Source organism: Bombina bombina, chromosome 1 (genome assembly GCF_027579735.1).
Source record: "Bombina bombina isolate aBomBom1 chromosome 1, aBomBom1.pri, whole genome shotgun sequence".
Taxonomy (NCBI): domain Eukaryota; kingdom Metazoa; phylum Chordata; class Amphibia; order Anura; family Bombinatoridae; genus Bombina; species Bombina bombina.
In genome coordinates this window covers 420641934-420663934 of record NC_069499.1, presented here as the reverse complement: position 1 = coordinate 420663934, position 22001 = coordinate 420641934, and the positions used below count along the sequence as shown (strand labels likewise).

Here is a 22001-nt window from a genome sequence, read left to right as displayed (position 1 = left end):
ACAATTATATAATATATATATCCAGTTCCTGTTTTTGTATGCTTTTCTACTCCTTATGTTATCACCCCACTACTTGGCTATTCGCTAAACTGAATTGTGGGTGTGGCAAGGGGTGTATTTATAGGCATTTGAGGTTTGGGAAACTTTGCCCCTCCTGGTAGGATTGTATATCCCATACGTCACTAGCTCATGGACTCTTGCCAATATGAAAGAAATTAATTTATCAGGTAAGTTCTTACATAAATTATGTTTTTATTTATGGTATTCAGGTTTGAACATGCAATACAGATTTAACTGTTGTAGTATATAACTTGTCTTTATCTTAAAATGAAATAAAACCAAGTTTTGTAAATAAACAAGAAGATAGCCTTGCTTTTTTTTTTTTTTCTTCAAAAGAGCAGTCATTATTTATTATAACTCCTTGCATAAACTGGTTATTTTGACAGCAAATTTTGATTTAGTTTTAGTCATGGTATTTTGACTAAAATGTCATTTTAGTTTTAGTCGTATATTAGTCATCAGAATTTCTTTAGTTTTATTCTCATTTTAGTTTAGTTTTAGTCGATAAAATTAACACTTATTAAGTGTTACAAGTACCATCAGAGTATATGCACAGTAAATCACAACTTTGCATGTTTACTGCTCTTGCAGGAGTTTGCAGAGTATTATTAAAAGAACATTGTACACTATATTTTTATTTGCCTAAGTGTGTTGTAGATGATCCATTTATATAGCCCATCTGGGGGTGTTTTTGTATAAATGTATATTTTTTCTTATTTTTAAACAACATTGTGCTGATTTTCAGACTACTAACCAAGCCCCAAAGTTTTAGATGCATACTGATGTATACAGACTTCACATTGCTTCTGTTTTTATAATATGTCTATTCATATACAGGGGAGGGTGTCTGCTCTCAGTCCCTTTCAGTGGGTGTTCCAGACTAATCTAATCAACAGTGCTAAATTGGGAGCTTCTAATAAAGTTTTTAAAAAGGTTTTATAGTGGATTTTTATATCAGCATCTGTGCATATTATTCTTTATAGTAGTGTCTATTACATGCAGTTATATAAAAATGTGTGTATATTGTCCCTTTAAAGCAATAGGTGATCAATAACTGCACAAGCTGTTTGTAAATAATTTTAGTGAGAAACCTAAACTTTGTGAAAAAGTTTGTGAAAAAGCGAACAATTTTTTTTATTTTATCGCATTTGGCGGTAAAATGGTGGCATGCAATATACCAAAATGGGCCTAGATCATTACTTTGGGTTGTCTTCTACACTACACTAAAGCTAAAATTAACCCTACTAGCTCCCTACAAGCTCCCTAATTAACCCCTGCACTGCTGGACATAATACATGTGTGGTGCGCAGTGGCATTTAGAAGCCTTCTAATTACCAAAAAGCAATGCCAAAGCCATATAAGTCTGCTATTTCTGAAGAAAGGGGATCCCAGAGAAGCATTTACAACCATTTGTGTCATAATTGCACAAGCTGTTTGTGAATGATTTCAGTGAGAAACCTAAAATTGTGAAAAATTTAACTTTTTTTTAATTTAATTGCATTTGGTGGTGAAATGGTGGCATGAAATATACCAAAATGGGCCTAGATCAATACTTTGGGATGTCTTCTAAAAAAATATATATATACACATGTCAAGGCATATTCAGGGATTCCTGGAAGATATCAGTGTTACAATGTAACTAGCGCTAATTTTGAAAAAAAGTGGTTTGGAAATAGCAAAGTGCAACTTGTATTTATTACCCTATAACTTGCAAAAAAAGCAAAGAACATGTAAACATTGGGTATTTCTAAACTCAGGACAAAATTTGGAAACTATTTAGAATGGGTGTTTTTGGTGGTTGTAGATGTGTAACAGATTGTGGGGGTCAAAGTTAGAAAAAGTGTGTTTTTTTCCATTTTTTCCTCATTTTTTAAAAATTTTTTATAGTAAATTATAAGATATGATGAAAATAATGGTATCTTTAGAAAGTCCATTAATGGCGAGAAAAACGGTATATAATATGTGTGGTTACAGTAAATGAGTAAGAGGAAAATTACAGCTAAACACAAACACCGCAAAAATGTAAGAATAGCCTTGGTCCCAAACGGACAGAAAATTGAAAAGTGCTGTGGTCATTAAAGTGAATGTAAAGTGTGCATCGTTACTAATGTTACCCTTAACGTCTATGAAAAATAAATAGTAGTTTCATTCATCGTTTTTCATTCTTTTTGTTACATAGCTTTTTTTTAAATTTTTTACCTTGTCTCCCGTTATTTTGATCCTCCACCCGGCACGCGCGCCTACTTATTCTCATTTTGATTGACTTCTTAAAAACCAATCAAGTCTCTAACCACAGGGGGTCCCACACTCTTACGCAACTACTCCTTTCTGCGCCTGCGTTCTTATCGTGTTGACTATTTCCTTCTACGCTCGTGCACATTTTGCGCATGCGCAGTAGTTTTACTTTACGGAGCCCTGTCATTTCTGATTTACTGTACCGCTCGGTAAGTACATCAGTAACAGGGCTCCGCATTCTATACTGAGAACTTATTTTGCAAACCGATACTGCTTGAATTTCACGCATGCTCAATGTGAAATGAAAACGGGAGCGCGCATTGACAAGACGTAAACAGCGGGTGGGACCGCTGTATACGTGAGATGGCTCAAAACAAGGAAGTAAACTGTGGGAGGAGCAGGTACAGTGAATCGTCGATATTTCGACAAAGAAATAAAGAACATATTAATTATTTTTTTTAAAATGTTTAGTGGTGGTTAGGTTAATATCATGATTGCAGACAGTAATATGTGTTCAAAATAAGGAAAATTTACAATCACTATAAGGGGTTAAAGTGACAAGATATTCAGGAAAGCAGCTGATAAGAGTTTGGTTGTTTTTTTTAAATACTGCAGGAGCGCTTTAAAATGGGTTGATTTATGATACTGCCTCTTGTGTAAATGGTTTTCTTTAGCCAATACTGCAGTATTTACATTTTCAGAATAAGTGCCTGTTTCAACAGGGAAAAGCAAAAGTTTCAAATGACAATATAAAAATGAAGGAGCTACTGATGAGCAATAAAATACACTCCAGCAGGTAAAATTGTTAATGAGGGTAAATTAACTGGATACAATTTTACAGCACAAATGATATGATATACACACATTTACAGCTTTCCTATAGCATTCACTAATTTTAATGTCAATGAGTATTCATGGAAGCATTTAGGCCAGGGTATTGAGTATTTGTGTGTGATGAGGTGAGTGCACACAACGAGTGGGAGTGACTGAGCATGAGAGTGCACAAACTGAGTAATAAATGTTAGTGTGCAAGAGTGTATGGTTATGTGAGAGACAATATTGTCTCCCTATATTATAAGCTAATACTACAATGCAAATGGTCGTCTGTGTGTAAAGTATGTAATTTCAGGGGACATCTCAGTGCTATAAATGTTTAAATATATTTATGTAAAATATTTACCATATGCAAATGATAAATGGTTACAATATCAACACTGTGAAAGTGTATAACGAGTTCAAGTGAAGCTGCTGCTTGGGTAAAGTCTTCAGGCAGAACCAGTCTTTTATATACCACAAAAGAAGATCACCTCTCTCGTGTCCCTGGGGTCAGAAACTGCAGTATTGTTCTCTGCCCTGATATGAACACCCATAATAATTGTTACAGTAAAAACAATATTGCATAGCCGAGAAAAGGCTAATCTCAGATTTTACTAAAGTCTCTTCTTCAGTCCTTTTTAACAGTAACTAGAGTCAATCCATTGCCCCCTGTTTCCTCCCCCAACATAAATGGAGCAGCCCTCGCCTTGCACCCTCCTCTAGCTGCTCGCATGCAGTGCTGCTGGCTGCGTACAGGAAGGAGGTGATGGCTACACTGTGGAATGTGTGGTATGCTTGTCGGAGCCAACCATTTCTGGACAGGGGTGTTTGGAATGTCCCATAAAAAAATAGTCGTCGGTCGTCGTGGCACAGGAGCGTTTCTGTTGGTACCAGTGCAACTATCAGCCTTTACTGATGTTTATTGTGCTGTTCTCATCCTGTGCAAATAAAACAATTTGGATAAGAACAGAGGGGAGCTTGTGATGGTGTCTCCCCATATACTGGGTTAGTACAACCCTGGTAGGTGGGATTGGCTCTGCGGGGAAGTCTCTGGCAGATCAATGAATTCACTTTGATGGCCGGGCTCTCAATTTGAGCTAAGAGCCAGGGGCAAAGGAGAAAAAAAAGAGTGGCTTTTATTTCTGCCAACGTTTTTTATATTCTAATATCTGCTGGATATCTGTAAACTTGTGGAATTCGTGGGAATCTGTGTCGTGTCCTGGAGATCTACGAGTTTTCTCAGTGATTTTTTTTTCTTCCCTGGACTTGTGAAAGTTATCGCCAAAGTTGCCTTGTATTGGGGATTACAGACGGACGCAATATAATAGCAAAAAAGGGTTTCGGTTTTCGGTCTTGAAATAGGAATGATTTTTCCAAGTAGCAGTAACCCTGTGAGAACTCCGTATAGGAAGCAGGTGAGATGAATGTGCCCTGCTCGCATTCTGGGCGGGGGTCCCCTGTCTGCCTAGGGGATCTCATGTACTGTCTCTATTATTTCTATTAGTATTGTGCTTGTGGCTCCTCTCATATATGCCCGTGTGGCTCGTGTTGTGACCTTGTCTTTTCATGGAGTGCAGGGGTTTGATCTGTCCCTGCTGTCAGCTCATTCTGTGTGTGTGACCTTAGCAGATCATCCACCCAAAAGGCTCTTTAGGGGCCGAAACAGACAGGGTGGGTGATCTGCAGTTTACTTTCAAATATGTATTAAGTAAAATAATATGAATATATAGTTGCATTTCATGCATATTCGCATGTATGCTAATGGGAAAAAAAACTTAATAGCAATTGTACAATATAATTTGTATTTCTCTCCTATGGTCAGGGCTACATAATTTGATACTGACTTACTAATAAAATAACAACATAATTATCCAAGTATATATATATATATATTATTTTTATTATCTATGTTGAATAAATTGTCTATATATTTTTTTTTTTTTTTTTTTATTCCTTCCAAATCTCAAAACGTGATTATAGACTTGTGGCACTTTGTATTTGTTTATGGAGGTTAAATGGATTAAATGTCAGTGACAAGATGCTTAGTTGACAAAACAAGGATCTGCCACAGCTGTTTTAATTGAGAGCTTCGGGCTCAGGAAACATTGTTTGCATTTCATTTCAGGGAAATCATATTTTGCTGGTTTAAATTGTTTTTTTCCCCCTAAATAAATAAAGATTATAAAAAGACTTTAGAATTTCGGAAAATAAATTCACATTCCTGTAAATATCAATAATTTTGTAATATAATTCTTATAAGACTTTTTAAACATATTTCTTCAGTGCAAAAAAAAAAGAAAGAAAAAATAGTTATTAAGATGGCATTGTAGCATCTGACAGTACACACCCTTCACTCCCAGGCTGCATAGTAATTATGCAAAAGCAAAGTCAATTTATTACCAAACATTTATTTTCTAATTCAAGCTTTTAGGAGATCTAATTATGTAATACACTTTTTAGGCTATGAGTGTTCATATGTTTGTTGTCAGTGAAGCACAGTGTTAGTAGTAAAATGTAAAACAGTTTATAGGGTGAGGCCTTTTGCTGGAAGGGCTGTGTGGTTTGTGCAGGGATGTGACTTATCTGGTTGGTCTGGAATACTTAGATAAAATTCTCTATTATCAGAGTGCATCTTTTAGATTCAGTGCTTACAGTATTCAATAAACTAAATATGAAATCAATGTGTAGGCATTATCCTAACATAAGTCTCTGTACAAGTGCCATTTGACTGAAAGGTTTCTTTTGTTACCATTTGGCTGACAGTTCCTGGAACACTTACTACATGAAGGACCGGATTACCAGCCAAGCAACTGTATCATTTTGGCTCCAATTTGGAGTGACATTCTGTCTTCTACAACGATATTAATTGACACATGTTAGACTGATAGTTCTCAAACCTACGTATTCTTTCATTATTGGTAGATAAATCAATATATGCTGAGTTTTTATGGGAAAGGGAGTGGTGCATATTCACTTATAACACCCAGCATGATCCTGGAAAGCCTTATTCAGTTTCACATAGCAATAACTTTGTGTCAGTTTAAAAATATAAATATGGTTATGCACATAGGGCTGGACAAATCACAGAACATATTGTGTCATGGCTTGTAAAATTTTATTTCTGTCTTTTTAAATATTATTTGTCTTGTTTGTAATGTATATGGGTAGATGTACACATTCTTCAAAGTAAAATCATCCTGCTTTTGATAATCAGTTAAATGTAATGCTTGTGTGCATTGATACTTTGGTTTTTTACGTAGCTGCTTAAAGTATACATTTTTGTATAAATAATAGCATACTTAGTATATTTTTTGGCTTTTTCACATTGTTTTAAATTCAGTATATATATATATATATATATATATATATATATATATATATATATATATATATATATATATATATATATATATATATATATATTTTTATACTTAAACCAAATAGTGCCAAATTCCCCATTACGCTGTAATTTCAGTATCTAAATAATGATACTGTGTAAGTGTTTCATCATTTAGGGAGGTAGAATTGACACCTTTGGCACACATACACAAGGCCTTTTTAATAGTAGTAAGTAATCTCTGGATAATGCAGCCTCTTATTGTTATGCTTTTATAAATGTATATACAGATGAATAACAATCCTATAAATTGGTTTGGTTTGTATTTATCACTAGCTAAATAGCAAGTCATTTTTCTACATTAATGACTTTAACACCTTTGTGAGGACCGGATGATTAAAAGCTAGAAATCTCACAAAATCTTTGGAGCATTATATTGTAATACAGGTGTCTCTCCTTCACAACCAAATAAACAGCTCTCAAGCTAAATTTTGCATTTCTAAAATTGTTTGAGATCTCACAGTATTGACATCACTTAATCTTGCCATAGAGGAGAGCTTTAGATCATCAGTCAAATAATCAATTACCCCAAAAAACTGCACTCTCTAATATATGTATGAGCAGATCCTTTTTTTTTTTTATTGTAATTTTTTATTTAATTCTAACAAAATTGAAGATAATTATATAACAGACAAAATGGAGAGCATGTCAATACCACAAAAGTGAAACTAGCATATCAAACATTAAAACCTAATCATCATTGTCCATCATTTATTCCATGAATGGCATTAAGCAAAAGTCCCAAGTTATAGTCCATTGGCTCCTAAAAGTATGTCTGACTCCTAAATTTTAAACTGATTTGTCGACTCCTGATATAGATTATATCTCTTATTCATAACGGTACACTTGTGTTATGCTGTGATAGCTCTTGAGAACTGAATTCTAACCCCCTGCCATAAACAAGATAGATTTTCGGATATTTGTGCAGCTCTATACAGGGTGAGAACAAATTGCTTGAGTAAGGAAGGAAAAAAGGAGTTCAGAAGTCAGAATGTAAAAGGATCCAATCAAAGAGATACAAGGTGAAAATAAGAGTTGTTGAAAACAAGCCCTAGTTGGAGGCTGTAACTTTTATGCAACAGTCATTTTGATATTATAAATGGGATGATGTCACTATAAGCTATGATGCCGATTCTACATACAGAGATGTGCATGTCAATATGTAAATCCCAGGCTTCCAAACTTTCACGATAGTTCTCTCTTAAAGGATTACTTTCTGTTATAATTTTTAAGCTAAACAACTAATATATTAAAGTTAATAAACATTAATTAAAACCTACTGACATACATTTTCTCTAAAACAAAGTTTCATAACGTTCTAAAAGTTATATCTTTTATTCGCCGATGATGTCACGTTATCCTGCCCACTATTTTCAGCACTGCATGTTCAAAATACTTAAACCAATAACTTTGTGTTTAAAGCGCCATTTTGAAACCTAGGTATTGTAAACTGATTGGTACAGAGCAAAGGATACCCACGGAGTGGGTTTGGAAAACAATTAAATTTGCAGACAAGATTTCTGATATATGGTAGAGGTATGTTAATGAAATGCTATTGATAAAAAGCGTATTTGGGGTAGTTAGTTAGTAACAGGCATAGAAAATATTTACTTACAGTGACCCTTTAATGTTGCATTTGTTTATAATTTTAACATTTTACCCTTTGTGTATGATAATGAGTAGCGAGAGAATTTGGAGATAGGTGTGGGAAGTATTGGAAAATATGTAGAGGTGTAAAAGGTGAAGCAAGACAGAAGAGTGTGGAAGGGATGAAGAAGAAATGTGTATATATATATATATATATATATATATATATATATATATATATATATATATATATATATATATATATATAAATAAAAAAAAGCCTTGTTGGTTGAGAAGGTGGAAGATGAGAAAAGGACAAGGTATGGGAAGGAAAAGAGACAAAGTTGAGACTGGAAAGCTTGTGTAGCTCAAAAGGTATGTTAGTCCGTTTCATTGTCGTATTGAAAAAGCACTAAGTAGTTGCTTATACTTAAAGGGACACTAAACCCAATTTTTTTTCCTTTTAATGATTCAGATAGAGCATGTAATTTTAAGCAACTTTCTAATTTACTCCTATTATCAAATTTTATTTGCTCTCTTGCTATCTTTATTTAGAAGCAGGAATGTAAAAGCTTAGGAGCCGGCCCATTTTAGGTAAGTACCCTGGATAACGCTTGCTTATTGGTGACTACATTCAGCCAACCAATAAGCAAGCATAACCCAGGTTCTGAACTAAAAATCGGGTTGGCTACTAAGCTTTACATTCCTGCTTTTAAATAAAGATAGCAAGAGAATGAAGAAAAATTGATAATAGGAATAAATTAGAACGTTGCTTTAAATTACATGCTCTATCTGAATCATTAAAGAAAAATTTGGATTTAGTATCCCTTTAATAGAAAGCATTACAATGTGTATTATTAATCTATTTATACGGATTTTGCCTTTTTTTTTTTTACACTATATTTGTGCAGTTACTTTTACTTCCTGTCAGAGCCCTACAAGGAGGAGGAGGAGGCCTTTGCAGGAAGGTTTATCTTAGCCTAATTTCATAAAACTTCTAGGATAATGAATAGACTAAATAACATGGAGTCAAATGTGCTCATGCGCAGAACAGAGTACAAACTTAGGTTTTCAAAATCTCCACTCTTATCACACTAGGGTCAGGGCTACACTGAGAAGTTCTAAGTGCTAATGTTTCAAGAAATCAAGTATGTTGTTTGCTGTTTTTTTGTACTACACAATCTTTCCCTTTATATGTTTACTTTGATTTAACACATTTGTTTTTACCAACGGAGCACTGTTTAAGAGTCCAGTGCAAGTTGCAAGGCTTAGATTATGGATATGTTGCCACAAGTTACCCTCACAATCTTGGCAAGGTAGTTGAGCAAGAGGGTAGGATGCAGTTGCTGAGATAGACGAGAAATGCATTTTAAAGGGACATTTGATTCAAAATTAAACTTTCATGATTCAGATAGATTGTGCCAGTCTCCAATTTACTTATCTAACTTGCTTTGTTTGCTTGGTATACTTTGTTGAAAAAGCAAACCTAGGTAAGCTCAGGTACATTTATACAGAACTGGGAGCTAGCTGCTGATTGGTGGCTGCTCATATATGCCTCGACATCGGCTTACCCAATGTATTCAGCTACCTCACAGTGGTACATTGTTGTTCCAACAAATGATACCAAGAGAATTAAGCAAATTTGATAATAGAAGTATATTGGAAAGGTGTTTAAAATGATATGATTTATCCAAATCAAAATTAAAACTTTGTGTTTTATGTCACTGTAAAAAGAATTCTCAAATATTTTACATGTCCTGATTCACTCATTAGATTGTGTGTATAATATATATATATATATATAAATAAAGTTCTATACATTAATGCAGTGGTAGAAACAAGTACAAATATACGTTGGCTCCTATTAATATTTGAATACTACAATGTAAATGCACAGAAAACACCTCACCTTTGCTAAGTTCTGTATGGTACATAAAAAAATGCTGGTGCATATTTGTTGTTAAAGGGACAGTCAAGTCCAAAAAAAAAACTTTCATGTTTCAAATAGGGCATGTAATTTTAAACAACTTTCCAATTTACTTTTATCACCAATTTTGCTTTTGGTATTCTTAGTTGAAAGCTAGACCTAGAAAGGCTCATATAATTTCTAAGCCCTTGAAGGCCGCCTCTAATCACATGCTTTTGTATTTGCTTTTCACAGCAGGGGAGAGCTAGTTCAGGTAAACCCTATGATAACATTGTGAGCACGCCCATGGATTGTGGCAGACACTGCACTAATTGGCTAAAATGAAAGTCAAAACATAATAAATAAAATGTCATGTGATCAGGGGGCTGTCAGAAGATGTTTAGATACAAGTTAATCACAGAGGTAAAAAGTGTATTATTATAACTGTGTTGGTTATGCAAAACTTGGGAATGGGTAATAAAGGGATTATCTATCTTTTAAAACAACAACAAAATCTGGTGTTTGACTGTCCCTTTAAATATATTTTTATATAAGTGAGGAGTCCGGAAGATCATTTATACAAAGATATGTAAAATCATTGTATTTGTTTTCTTGATGAAAAATAGGGCATTTCAAAATTGTTATGGATTGTTGAAAACAGTGTTTTCTTGTCAAATTTCCAGAGTTACTTTTTTCTCTTCACCAATAGAAGTGTAGTAGTTGTCCTTATTAGCCAAAATCCATTTGTAGGAAATAAAATATACAGTTTTTACTGGATTAGTTTGTTTACATTTTAAAGGGACATTACCCACTAAAAACCAAAAGCTAGGTAGAATGATGCATTTAAAGAAAAGATTAGTCTGAGAGTAACATGTAGATATATTTTAAGGTTTCATTAGATGTTTAAATATTGAGAAAATAAGTGTAAAGTCTTAGGGGCCGAATTATCAAGCTCCAAATGGAGCTTGATGCCCCCGTTTCCATGCGAGCCTTCAGACTCGCCAGAAACAGCAGTTATGAAGCAGCGGTCTAAAGACCACTGCTCCATAACTGGTCCGCTGACTCTGAGGCTGCTCTGAGGTCTTCAATCCGCCCGATCCTATGCGATAAAAATAATGGAAGTACAGTATATTGTAGATATATATATATATGTGTGTGTGTGTGTGATTTCTTTTATATTACCATCTCAAGGTGTTTAATGTCCATTTATTGGCACTTTAACTTTTTTTTTTTTCAAGCAAATCAAAATTGTTTAACATTTAAATTCTGCTTGTACGTAGAATATTTTGTCAAATTCAATGTATATAAAATATTCTATGCTCAGAAATATTGGTGTGATGGATTTCTTTGGAGTCAGTTACAGCAATTCCAAATAAATTTGGGGTTTCGCATTCCATAAGTTTATTTCTTTTATGCAGTAAAATGACAAATTTTGGAGGAGTTTTGTGAATATGGTTAGATTATATGTCTGACTAATTTAAGTTATTTTCGGTACTGACACATTTGAAGGGTGCACAAATCATATCAAATATGCAATTCATCCATTAAAATGCATTTAATATCCTTTTGACATAAGTGTTTACATTACAGTTGGTTGCTTTCTTTATGCATCACTGGTAAGCTTACTGCTCTTACTTAATGTGTAAGAGGATAAAACTATTCAGATAGATGAAAGCCTCTAATTTAGCCATGAAAGTGTCAAGATATATTTTGTGATGGGCTTACATTTTAAATGGATACTGACACAAAAATGGATTCAGTCACCTTGTCCTGATGTGCTCACTTGGCAAGCCTGGGACTCCAGTAGGGTTGGGTGTGCTTTGCTCTAAGTCTTTGGGTACTCCATGTTGATACACATGAAAATCCCTACTTTGTTACCATCTTCTTATCCAGGAATAACTGGAAGTTCCATAGTTTCATCATTTGCTTCTGACACCGCATCCTTTTAGGGTCTGTTATGTCTGTGGATCTTTTTTAATATTAATAATGACGTTTTTCACTGATCACTTTGGTTATTTCATAACTCACATGTGTAAAGAAATGTGTGCTTGTATCAGGAAGTGATATGCCAGTTTCAGTCTGCTTCCTAGATAATGAAGAAGCCTCTCAGACACTTTAGTCTCAGAACAGATTGTGAGATGAAGAGCCAAATCCCTTCCTGGAATGCTCTTCATTACCAGAGGGTTTCAGCCCCTGAAGTCCTCTGCATTCATTTGGTTTTTCTGTCTCCTACACTTGATAGCAGCCAATGCTCATTTAACTCTCTCTATTCCTAAATGGCCCACCAGCTCTGCACAAATAGATATAACCTTTACATGAACTCTGGCTGCTGGAGAATGGTGCATTCAGATGCACATTTTTAAGTGTTGTCAGCTGAATTAAAAAATAGTGTTTGAGACATCGGTTGTGAAGTTATATAGAAGCAGAGTAACTGCCCTGTTGACTAGTCATGTAGGGGTAACATCCAGGAGTATATTCCTATGAGAGGAAAAGGGAAATGGTACAACAAGGGATTATGAACTATGATCATGGTAGACAGTTCAGTATTATTATAAATAATTCTTACTCTACAGAAATTGTATTACACAGAAAATCTGTTCAGTATTCCTGAGGTATGCTTAAGGTTATCTTAAGGATTAACTAAATATTTTTATCTTGATAAATGGGGCAATCTGCCTGTAGGTTCACATGGTCATCCATTTCATATAGGACCACATTTTTCTTTTCTGTGTTTTAGCTCTATTTCATGTTTTATGTTTTTTTGTTTTTACTTAATTAATTGTTAATCAGGGGTGTGGCTGCATCAGGTTCACTTCTTACTAGGGGTGAGCTAGATGAGATCATCTCACAGCACCAACTATTCAGGATTCAGCTGTACCAACTTTAAATAAAAACAAAAGTTTGGTGTAACCCAAAGGTACTATTATGTTACCTGCTGGGTAATATGCAAATCAGTCCTGTTTCTACATGTAATTCCTGCCCCCCCCCCCATACAATACAAATCTGTATCCACTAAGTAATGTAATGCAATATTACTTTACATACCCGTGCTTTGTAAATTGGATTTCAACCAGCTTGAACATATAAAATAATATGTAATGTAATATACACATTTGAAAAGCATAGGAATCAAATAAAATACATAAACACTGTTTCATCTCATTACACTCCTGCCTCTTCCTTCCAACCCCCGTGTGTGTCCAGGTCTTTGTCACTCTCTACACATATGTTATATTGGATTTCTTTGGTTCTTACTCTGTTTATTTAGGTGCTAAGCTTTTAGAGATTGTGGGGGAGGAAGTAGAAACAGTCTCCACAAGCAGATCCCTGCCTGTAAATTTACAGTGTGGCAGACGTTAAAGGGGCAGTATACATCTCGAGAGTTTTGTATAAGATGTTTAGTAAGCAGTAGTAAAACTACTTTGCAAAATACTTTCATTTTACCACTGTCATGTAATTTAGCTCAGGAAATTGTGGATTTGCAGATACCTTTCCCTTATTGGCCTCAGCAGATAACTGTGAAACAATTCAGTTTTTACTAACATAATGACTGGATAGTCTTGTCATCTGCCCTCTCAAGAGTGGCTGCTCCAAATACGTCAAATGGTGGGAGGAGTTTGTCTATTGACAACAAAAATGATGTTAATCTGTTTTTAAAATGTTTAGACTTGGCTGATGTTATTCTATAGCAAGACAACATAAATATCTTGTAGGTGCTTTGTGTCCCTTTAACTTGACTGCAGCACAATGCATAAAAATGCAAGCAAGACCCCTCTAGTAGTTAAATTTACCCACAAAATAATATCCTGGTCTGTAACATCTAGGACATAGTGCTTTTTTGTCCTGTTATCACAGTGACACTTTTTTGCTGGCTGTTAAAGAATTCAGGTTTTATATTTTTTCTCTATTATTTTTCAGTTTGATTGTGTTATGTTTTTTTATTATCTTCCCAGTAGATTTGCATACTTACTTTCTAGCCGATTAGCTGGGCGTTACCGCACGTGAGGCATTTAAAAGTGGTTCCAGTGTTTGGCCTTGTTTAGAAGCTGACATACCGAGCTTTTGGCTTAATCCCTTCATGCTGTTCTGTTCAAAGCAACTTCTGTTGTATTGTTTTTCTCTCTCGCTCCCTATAGTTTTACACTTTTTATAATCTGGTGAAACTTCTGTCCGTATACACCTAGACCTTATCTGTGGTAAAAAAATAATACTTCTTTAAACAACTGATACAAGCAAAATAAACAAGAAGCTTATATTATCAAGGGTTTGGGAGGTTAAAATGGTTGTCTCTTTTTTGATGTCAGTGTAGTCTGGGGTTGCCAAGGAAATTGAGCCACAGAAAAACAAAGCAAATTATTTGTAGCACAAAAAAAGTAATGTTAAAAAGAGTAAAAACAGCACATTCTTAAAGGGACATGCTACTTCATAATAACATGTTCTAATCAATTGATTTGATTAATTCCCCTGCAAAGGAGGTTAAACATGCAGTAATGCTGACTCTGACACGGCTGGTTATTGGTGGCTACATGTGTATGGTGCTGACTGCCCTTGTCTTTCTCAGGAGTTGCAATAAACTGTGGCTCCAGAGCAGGACTTTAAAGTACATGAAACACAATTTTCTTGCTCTCATGATTTAGACAGAGCATACAATTTTAAGCAACTTTCCATTTTACTTATGTTATTAGGTGTGCTCCATTCTCTTGGTATCCTTTATTGAAGGAGGAGCAATGCACTGCTGTGAACTAGCTGAATATATTTGGTTAGCCAGTGAGAAGAAGCGCATATGTGCAGTCACCAATCAGCAGCTAGCTCTCAGTAATGAGTCTCTGTGTATGCTTTTCAACAAAGGGTAACCATAAAACAAAGTAAATTAGGCAATAGAAGTTAATGGGAGAGTTGTTTACAATTGTATGCTCTATCTGAATTATGAAGAGAAAAAAAGGGTATTTTGTCCCTTTATATTTTTTTTTAACCCTTTGCTGGGGGTTAAACATAATTCAAACAATTATAAAATGCTCAAACAAATTAGAGAATTTTATTTTTATATTGCCATGTCCATTTGAAGAGTAAAATAACACTAGTGAATAAGTTGTAAGTTGTCATATACGCTAACCTTTCTTTATACCGTTTCCTCTCCTCCATTGCTATTCCCTAAACCCCCTTACCATGTAAGCCTAAGAGTCCAGCTGTTTGTAGATCACCTTCTTAAAGGGACATTATACACTCATTTTTTCTTTGCATAAATGTTTTGTAGATGATCTATTTATAAAGCCCATAAAGTTGTTTTTTAAAAAAAAATGTATAATTTTGCTTATTTTTAAATATCATTGCTCTGATTTTCAGACTCCTAACCAAGCCCCGAAGTTTTATGTGAATACCGTCAGCTACCTTCTCCAGCTTGCTCCTGTTTGTGTAAAGGGTCTTTTCATATGCAAAAGAAGGGGGAGGGGGGGCGTGTCTTATTTCCCACTTGCAGTGGGCTTTCCAACTACCTTTTTAACAGAGCTAAACTGAAAGCTTCTAAGTATGTTTTTAAACCATTTTATACTGGATTTTTATATCAGTATCTGTGCATCTTATTCTTTATAGTAGTGTCTATTACATGCAGTTATATGAAAATTAGTGTATACTGTCCCTTTAAGAGCTGACTACAACAGTGCAACTCTTGGCAGGGCCCTCTTACCTATTTGATCCCTATAATTGTTTTGTTTTACTCTACCTTTGTTTATAGCGCTGCAGAATCTGTTGGCGCTCTACAAATAACCAATAATAATAAATATTCAAAGGGAATGGGAATATATTTATAGTGTAAGCAGGTGCAGGTGTCAAAGTAATTCAAGTTTAAAAAAATAATAAATAAATATATTTAAAAAACGTGCCTTTATTGTAACGTTTCGGGGACCGTATCCCCTTCCATGCACCCTGGCAAGTTGTTTTATGAAGTGAGAGTGCTCTCCATCTGCTAAACTATCTAAATATATAGATAGAAATCTTTTTTTTTTTTTTAAAGCGGTAGTTGGAGACAAAAGATTGTGTAATTTTTTTATTGTACATCCCTGTATAGTGCTGCAGAATCTGTTGGTGCATTACAAAGAAAGATAATATGAAATATTAATAAGAAAATTAAGAAAGAATTAGAATTTATGTTATAGCACCTGCGGAGTAATTTGCAGGAAAACTACTACAGTGAATCTGAAGAGGCAAATCCTGGCTTAATCCCCCATCTGCATCTTGTGACTGAAGGCATTTTAATTTGCCTCAGGAGTCCAAAAATAGATTGTGAACTCTATTGGGCATGGACATATTGTGCCAGGAAAAACACACATGCAGTTCCAAAATATAACGACACAAATAACAACAAAATGGCAAGATTTTGTTATAGGCCCATTCGTTATTGAAAATGGCATACGGTTTGTTTCACTTTTGTATTTTTTTTCTTTTTTTATTATTCTCTGCAGATGTTAAAATAGCAAACACATTTTTTATTTCAGACAGAGCTGCAACCCAGCCTTTTCTGGCAACCGTAGGGTTAATGCACAATCCGGTCCCATCCTCCGCTGTGTAATTGCTAAGCAGATGTTGGAAGTCTGTCTTCAAAGCTGCTGACCTTCCCACCCAGTTTAGTGCACGCCAATAGAAGACATTCCCAGTCTGAAAGTCCAGCAGCATAAAGAGCACTGCTCTTCTGAGAAATCCCTTAGGATCACAGGAAAAAATGTTCTCATAAGTCGTTATTCCCTTGGCCTGATTTCCTGTGATGAGGTACAGAGGCGAGCATCATCTTTTGAGAATGTTTCACTTATTAAGAATGTTCATATGCACATTTTAATGTTGCACCACTCCTAGCAATGATTTGAACTGAAGGCTAGAATGACATTAATGATTCAGTAGGGCAGTTACCACAGGGAGAGTTTTAGAGAGGCGTTTACACCACTTCCTCTTTGAAACCAAGTATTTGGAGACTGGTGAAAAATGAAAGATGCATCAGTCACACTTCTGCTTCTATTTTTTTTTATCAGAGTACATTGTGCATTTTTTTATATTTTATGCATAGAGATAAAGTTGTCATAAAGGGACATTCTAGTCTAATAATAAAATGCTCTCATTCATTAGAGTGTTTTGTTATTAAATGTATTTAACCCCAGTAAAGTTTAAACTTGAGCGCCAGATGTGCTTCTGCATCATTGCTGAGCGGTGGTGGCCAGTGATTGGTGGCTACATAGTTATGGCACTCCTGATTGGCTCACTGACCGTGTCCTGTTTGCTAGAGGTAATGCTCTGTGACTCTTCAACACAACAATAACGGTGTATAAAGGGAAATGAAACTGAAATGTTTTCTTTTTTTGATTCAGACAGAGCATACAATTTAAAATAAAAGTTTCCAATTGACTTCTATTATCAAATTTGCTTTGTTCCCATGATATTCTGTATTGAAGAGATATCTAGGTAGGCACCTGGGGCACTACATTGCAGGAAATAGTGCTGCTATCTAGTGCTCTTGTAAATGGATAACATTCGTGCAAAACTACAGCCATACAGAGCTCCAGAAATGGGCAGGCTCCTGAGCATATGTCTCTGCTTTTCAAAAAAAGATAGCAAGAAAACAAAGAAAACATTGATATCAGAAGTAAGTTAGAAACTTGTTTGAAATTGCATGCTGTATCTGAATAATGAAAGAAAAATTGTGAGTTTCATGTCCCTTTTACCTCTCTTTGGGGTAAAACACATAGCAATGGCAATCTATTTAAAGGACCACTAAATACTGTAGAATTGCATAATTAAAGAGTGCAAAATAAAAAGGCCACCAATAGCACTTACTTACGAATAAGCAGTAGATTTTTTTTTTTTATGACAAATTTATTTGTTCCCGATTTGCTGCCCCCTGTATCGTGTGACGGCCATCAGCCAATCAGACTAGTATATGTATACCCTGTGAACCTGTGCACTCAGTGGGAGATGGTGTCTCATAGTGTGTGTATATAAAAATAACGTGCACAATTTGATAATAGAAGTAAATTGGAAAGTCTCTTAAAACTGAATGCTCTATCTGTATCAGGAAAGCTTAATTTTGAATGTATTGTCCCTTCAGTTAAAGAGGCGGTGCAAATTCTTTTGATATAGATATATTAAAGTGATTGTAAACGTAAACTCTCAACAACATTTGTAATAAAAAAGTAAATGATGGGCACTTTTATTAATCAAAATGATTGTAGACTCTAACATTTATAAATAGCCACCCTTTCATTTTCTTATACATTCCGCTGTACCTCCACCCGAAACGCAGTCTTTTTCTGTGTAAAATGATTAATCGTGCTGTAGTCAATCATAACGTGCCCCCTTTTGTCATCAAAACCAGGGGTGTTATTACTAGCTTGCTGGATGAGAAAGGGGACACGTTACGATTGGGTACAGTATGATTCGTCATGTTACACAGAAAAAGTCTATACATTGCGGGTGGAGGAACGGCGGAATGTATTAGAAAATTAAAGGGTGATTATTTATATACAAAGAACTCCCCATGTAAAACACTCAGTGCCAGAGCTTCTCAGAGTTAGCCAGTAAAGCTAAACCGTATGGAATTGTCTGTGATTAGAATATCTGATGTCAGATTTATCCGTAACAAATTAACAGTGCAACAAAAATGCAACTTACATTTTAGACGGCACCTCACGGATCACTCTTGTGTACTGTTTAGACCCCAGACGGAAATCTCTGCTTGTGCTCAGTCTACGGCATCTCTAGCCGCAGTTCAAATGCTCTCTGCCTGCATGCTCCTCCTCCACCGCTATGTCACCCTGCAAACCGCTATAGGGATTCCCCAAACTCCAATTCCAATATAACAAAAGAAAGAGCGGCAGGGGACCAGGTAAAGCTTAAAGCTTCTCTTTTATTGAAGCAAAAAAAACATAATAAAATCCATCACAAACGTAACGTGTCCCCTTTTCACAAAAGAAAGCCGGTGTAACAACAGTCTTACGCATTTCAGCTCATGCCTTACTTATAGATTGTCTATGAGTAAGGCATGAGTTGAAACGTGTAAGACCGTTGTTACAAACAAAAACTTCCTAGTATATTTGGTTATAGTCTTAAATCTGTGTTGTCAAGTTGTGACATACAATTGAATCATGAAGAAAATTGTTCTAAGAACTGGTGAAAGCCAGAAGCTACTGTGTATTTTCAGTATCAAGAAAGGAGAAGAAAAAAAGGTCAACATTTAACACAAACTTTCTTTATCTAATTGTAAATTCTAAAAAAAGAAACATTTGTCTTGTCACAAAACATCTTCCTAGTCCATTTAATTGGTTGAGTATTTTTGGAGTCCAGTCCTTTACTTTGGATTTTAAAGAAATCTGGAAACAATTAGCCTACCTACACAAAAAAACCTCTGCACCAATCATTATAGTAATGCATTGCTGCCCCTTGAACAAAGAATACCAAGAGAATGAAGCAAATACTGATCAAAGAAGTACATTGGAAGGTTGTTTATAATTGTTTGCTTTGTCTGAATTGTGAAATAAAAATTCTGGGTTTTTATGTAGGTATGCCAGCTGTTCTTCACAAAAACACTGGACAATTTGTCGGTGACTGGGGACAATGATATGTCTGGTCACACAATGCTCCACCGCAAATTCTACCTGAGCCCTTGATCTTGATCTTACCATGTATATTTTTCACAACTGGGCAGTCATTTTACCACTTGGCTGCCAGTAACATAAACAAATCAATATTTTTACACCTGGTTGCCAATAACAAACACAGACAGTTGGGATTTGACACTTTAATTACTTCTTTCTGCTCCATATTTGTAATATGTTGAGGCATAGGAGGGCTTTTACAATTAGCTTATGCTCAGAGAATTTAAAATATGGATGTTTAAATGTCCAGTATTTTTGTGAAGATTTTACAGGACAGACTGCTAAAATAGTGGACTGTTCAGTTGAATACTGGACACCTGGCAGTGGCAACCCTAGTTTTGTGTCCCTTTAAAGCAGAATAGTGGTCATTTAAAATGAAAGAACTGTAAATTCCTTCTCCTTTCAGATACATACAATATTTAGTTTGGAGATATGGAGGGCTAAATTAAATACTTTGAAGGGTCACAGTATGCCGAGTATAACCGTTAATATTACAACAGGGTGTAGATGGTATCAGGAAATCTATAACTTTTAAGATTGCATTCAGGTTCATTAACATGTTTTCTAACCGTGAGCTACTTTCAATCATGGGGAAAAAGGCCTTTGTGTTGGTTGTATGAAACTGACTGTTAGATAAAAGAGGTTTACTAGTGGTTTGCATCACCATAGATGCTGACACACATTATGGTAGAGTTTACCTGGCAGGCTATCACACAGTGATCATTTAGTTTCATTTTAAGCAACCTAATGTACGAAATTGATAGGAAACTCCCTGCTTCCTTCCTGACTTGTGTGCTTTTGTTCATATAAGTTTGTGCAACAGCAAACTGGTCCATGAAAAAGCTGTCTGTACCAGCTGAGTGGATAATTGTCAAATTGCAAACAGGTTGTCAGTTTCTTGGAAAGTAATGTTTTGCACATATAACCCTGCTACATATACAGAGTAGCATTTAAAATGTTATTCACCAGACAAATTAGATCTTTTTGGCAGATTCATATTGTTAAATCCTTTGTGCGTACTGAATGTTGTGTAACTATCTGTAGTACAAACATACATTGTATTAGGATTTGACAAAATAATTTTAGTAGCCTGCATGAAGATTCAGCAACCACACGCACACACAGGCAGTTTGCTAAAGCTCTCCGCTCACGCAAAGTGATCTAAGAGGTCTCGTCAGTACATCAAGGCCCCTCAAAAAAAAATTAGGATCACAAATTTTATCTTGAGAGATGTTTATGTCACTATGTAGTGTTCTTTATGTGAAGGGGAGACTCCTATATTACAATATAAGGTCTAAAAAAAAATCCAAAAGATTTTGTGTGATCTCTCTCTACGCTGATATGCTACTTTGTATCCTGTCCGCTCGCACATTGATAAATATGCCCCTTAGATACAAGGTAATCACAGAGGTAAAAAGTATATTAAAGGGACAGTCTAGTATAAATTAAACTTTCATTATTCAATATAAGGTCTAAAAAAAAATCCAAAAGATTTTGTGTGATCTCTCTCTACGCTGATATGCTACTTTGTATCATGTACGTTCGCACATTGATAAATATGCCCCATAGATACAAGGTAATCACAGAGGTAAAAAGTATATTAAAGGGACAGTCTAGTATAAATTAAACTTTCATTATTCAGATAGGACTTTTAATTTTAATAACAGTGGTGGTTATGCAAAGACAGGAATGGGTAATTAAGGGATTATCTATCTTTTTAAACAATAACATTTTTGGAGTTGACTGTCCCTTCTATTGCTTTTCTTTTCCTTTTGCACATATTTGTGATTCGTTACTTGTTCTCCTCAATTCGTACTCACATAGTTGACATAATAGGCCTGTTTGTCGCCATAATGAGTCACCTTCAAGCAAATTAGCCTTTTTCCCTTAATTTGCTGACACTTGGTACATGTTCTAGTTTAACAATTTATAATAATGTTTTCATATTATCAAATCATGTTTATAGTATAATTTGGAATATAACTTGGACCAATTGATTATAACTTGGTCTTTTGCTTAATACTATCCATGGAGTAAATTATGGACGCTAATGATTCTGTCATAATGTTTGATATGCTAGTTTAAAGGGACATTCCGGTCAAAATTTAAATGCTCATAGATTAATTACATTTTAGAATAAACACATATTTACAATATACATGTATTGGCAAAAATGCTTCTAGCAAAAGTTATTACTGTTTTAGTGTTATTTAACATGTTTCTCTGCATGTGAAGCCTAGCTAGATATTCTCATTGCCCCAGCATTTTAAATATTGCAGCTGCTCAGAGTGCCAGTGGGACTTGTATCAGCAATTAACAAACTGAGTCATTACCAGATCGTACAGGCACCTTAGGCTCTCTGAGC

At 35.0% G+C, this 22001-nt stretch overlaps 1 protein-coding gene across 4 annotated transcripts in view; it reads left to right on the top strand.

Moving 5' to 3' along the window:
• Positions 1–4012: 4012 nt before the first annotated feature.
• Positions 4013–22001, top strand: part of RBMS1 (RNA binding motif single stranded interacting protein 1) — a 285859-nt gene continuing 267870 nt past the window's right edge. For 2 of the 4 annotated variants that reach the window (XM_053698359.1, XM_053698354.1), the window contains exon 1: positions 4014–4526. In XM_053698359.1, coding sequence (XP_053554334.1) covers positions 4476–4526 — 51 coding nt within the window. In that variant the 5' untranslated portion in view covers positions 4014–4475. Of the gene's footprint in view, positions 4527–22001 lie in introns of all 4 variants that reach the window. The other 2 variants (XM_053698355.1, XM_053698356.1) reach the window with 2 other exon arrangements.